This window comes from Saimiri boliviensis, chromosome 19 (genome assembly GCF_048565385.1).
Source record: "Saimiri boliviensis isolate mSaiBol1 chromosome 19, mSaiBol1.pri, whole genome shotgun sequence".
Classification (NCBI taxonomy): Eukaryota; Metazoa; Chordata; class Mammalia; order Primates; family Cebidae; genus Saimiri; species Saimiri boliviensis.
In genome coordinates, this window is record NC_133467.1 from 37,397,929 (window position 1) to 37,400,930 (window position 3,002).

At 42.4% G+C, this 3,002-nt stretch overlaps 1 protein-coding gene across 1 annotated transcript; it reads left to right on the forward strand.

Annotated features, from left to right (window-relative positions):
- Positions 1–701: 701 nt before the first annotated feature.
- LOC101051042 (uncharacterized) lies at positions 702–2,082 on the forward strand. The gene is made up of 2 exons (XM_010329668.3): positions 702–744; positions 1,456–2,082. The coding sequence occupies exon 2, from the start codon at positions 1,475–1,477 to the stop codon at positions 1,691–1,693; it is 219 nt and encodes a 72-aa protein (XP_010327970.2). The 5' UTR covers positions 702–744; positions 1,456–1,474; the 3' UTR covers positions 1,694–2,082.
- Positions 2,083–3,002: the final 920 nt, after the last annotated feature.

The window sequence follows — 3,002 nt, forward strand, 5'->3', positions numbered from 1 at the left end:
TGAGGGGCGTAGAAGACAACTTCAAAGAGAAAAGGAATATAGGTAACATCTGGAGTTCTGTGAGAGAAAGAGAGAGGTGGAGCAGAAAATTTCAGGCTTGAACAGAAGAAACAGAGGACACAGTGCGGTCAGTGCCTCCAAACCCAGAAGGAAGTATGATGCTCCTCTGTTTACAGTTCCTGGGAGGAGAGTTGGCATGTCTGTGGTTATACAACTTAGAAAAAATAACTGGGCCAGAACTCAGGCCGTCATTAGGTCTCTCCTTCCTTCTAGCCCACTGGCAAATTGTACCAGGAAAGTAGAGGTAGAGGTGGGTTCATGTACAACGATACGGCATTCAGCTGAAGTGGATCAGGGCAGGAAGTTTTATGATTTAGGGAAGGAGTAACACAGGAAGGATTCATTGCCCCCAATCAAGAAAGAGCCCGTGACCACCAGGTACAGGATCCCCCAATTCCCTGTTTGCTATAAGTCACTGAAACTGAGATCTGAGGCAGGGCCTCCATGAGTTCGGAGCACTTAATCCAGTGGGGAGATCCCAGAACAGGATATTTCCTAGTCTGAGAATCCCTTGCATGCCAGTTATGGATAAATTTGCATTTTAGTTGGGACATTGCTGGACCAGCCCAGTTTTAGGCAGTTCCACTTCCTGCTGGGTGGGGTAGCAAGCCCTATAAAGAGGTTCCCTGCTGCACGACTCCTAAACTCCTGGAACCCCAGCACCGATCTGCCTTGGAGAGCCCGGTGAGTCTGCCTCCGGGACTGATTTTTGTGCCCTGTAATGTTGAATTTAATCTGAATACAGCAAGTTTGGAGGAACCAAAACTATGATGATTGGAGTGATGGTACTTAGTGGATGGAACCACAGGGTTAGATAAGATGATACAATGTTTTAGATTGCATTTTAAATAATGCAGAGTTATAGGTCCATACGAACAGAGATGTTAATAGGAAAGATTTATTAGAAGGAGAGAAAAGGATGAGGTATTTTTCTCTTTTCTATGTTTTTCTGGCATCCTTTTCAAAGTTTTGTGTCTTAGCAGGTGTGAGGGCCTGGAATTCTTCCTCAACAGCTCTTTGCTCTGTTCCCAAGTCAACCCGCTGGGACTTTACAGCAGATAATGATGATAGGAATAGCTTGTGAGATTGCCTGAGGGGTCTGCACTTGTGATTGCCTTTTCTGAAGATTTTATTTTTGTGGAATCACATGATTCCTTTTTTATTACAAAGAATTTTTTTGGAAACATTATAAGAGAAAAGGCAGGATTTCCCAGGTCTGAGGAAGCAACTTGCTAAAGTGGAAAATAGAAGATAGTTAGTCATGACAAGGGAGCTAAGAGTTTAAATAGATTTTTAGAAACTGGAGAAATAATATGCTATGTATTACAAATAAGCTTTGGCTTCTCTCTCTGGAGGAGTCCCTTCCTGTGAACACTGTCCTATCATTTCTTTCAGATTCTGAGACTCCAGCAGGATGTCTTACCAACAGCAGCAGTGTAAGCAGCCCTGCCAGCCACCTCCTGTGTGCCCCACGCCAAAGTGCCCAGAGCCATGTCCACCCCCGAAGTGCCCTGAGCCCTGCCCACCACCAAAGTGCCCAGAGCCCTGCCCACCTCAGCAATGCCAGCAGAAATGTCCTCCTGTGCCACCTTCTCCCCTCTGCCAGCAGAAGTATCCACCCAAGAGCAAGTAACAGCTTCAGGATTCCTCTGGACCATGAAAGGATGAGGATGATTGGCCCACCTAGTTCTGCAGCTCCACCTGCATCTTCTCATCACAGCCTATCGTGGATACACAGGGAGCTTCTTTCCCCTTAGCCTGCGATCTGCTCCTGATGATCCCTGACAGCAAAAGGTTTTCTTTCTGAGGCTGCCATCCTGTCCAGGCGGAGACTGAGCAAAGGGATTCCTCGGCAGAGCCAGCTCCCAGAGCTTCGGCAGGAAGAGCAGCAGCTCTCTCCCTGGGAGCCATCAGAGAATTCTGCTGATGTGCTCTGTGTCTGTCTGTCACCTGGGCATGAGCTTCTCCCACCTGCGCAATTGTCACTTTTCTTTCACTCCCTGAATAAAGTACCTATGCATAAATATTTGTGAATGGATCTTTTGATTCTCTTCAAATCTGCTTTATTAGCAATATTATAAAATCGTTTGGGTTTATTTCCACCTTTTTTCATCCACAGGCAGGATATCACAATTTGGGCCATGCCAAAGATTATTTCTGTATCATTTTAAACCCCTTTTATTTTTCTTCATTAGTGTTTGATGGATTTGAGAAACATATTCTTCAACTTCTCTTAATGTCAATCTCTTTAATGCAAAGTGAGCAAAGTAACATTTACATCACAAACTAGCTAAGGCATAAAATTGGATTACTATCTGATATTTGGTACATTGCCTGACATATAATTAGGTGTCATTTGATAGAGGTTTATTCACAGCAATATATCATCATTTCATCATTGTTTTCACCATCACCATCACCACCGCCACACCACCACCGTATTTGTACCAGCAAGAGTGTGGCTTGAATGTAACATTATTTATTTATTCTTATTCTTATGTAACATTATTTATTTATTCTTATTTCCAACATAGGAAATAAGAAGACTAATGTTATTTGTATTAATTCATAATACTTATACACATTTACTGCATACATGTAGTATTTTTTACATGAGTAGACTGTGTTAATGATCAAGTCAGGATATTAGGAAATTTAAGGCATTCATCACCTGGAGCATTTATCTTTTCTCTTTGCTGGGAACATTTTCATTCCTTTCTTCCAGTTACTTTGAAGTATACAATACATTGTTGTATACTGTAGTCACCTTACTTGGCTATCAAATATTAAAACTTACTCCTTTTATGTATCTATATGTTTTTACTTATTAACCAGTATTTCTTCATTCTCTATCCCCCGAACACCATTCCCTGGTATCTATCACCACTCTCTATTCCACTGAACATCATTCCCTGGTAACACCGTGCCTCTGGTATCTATCA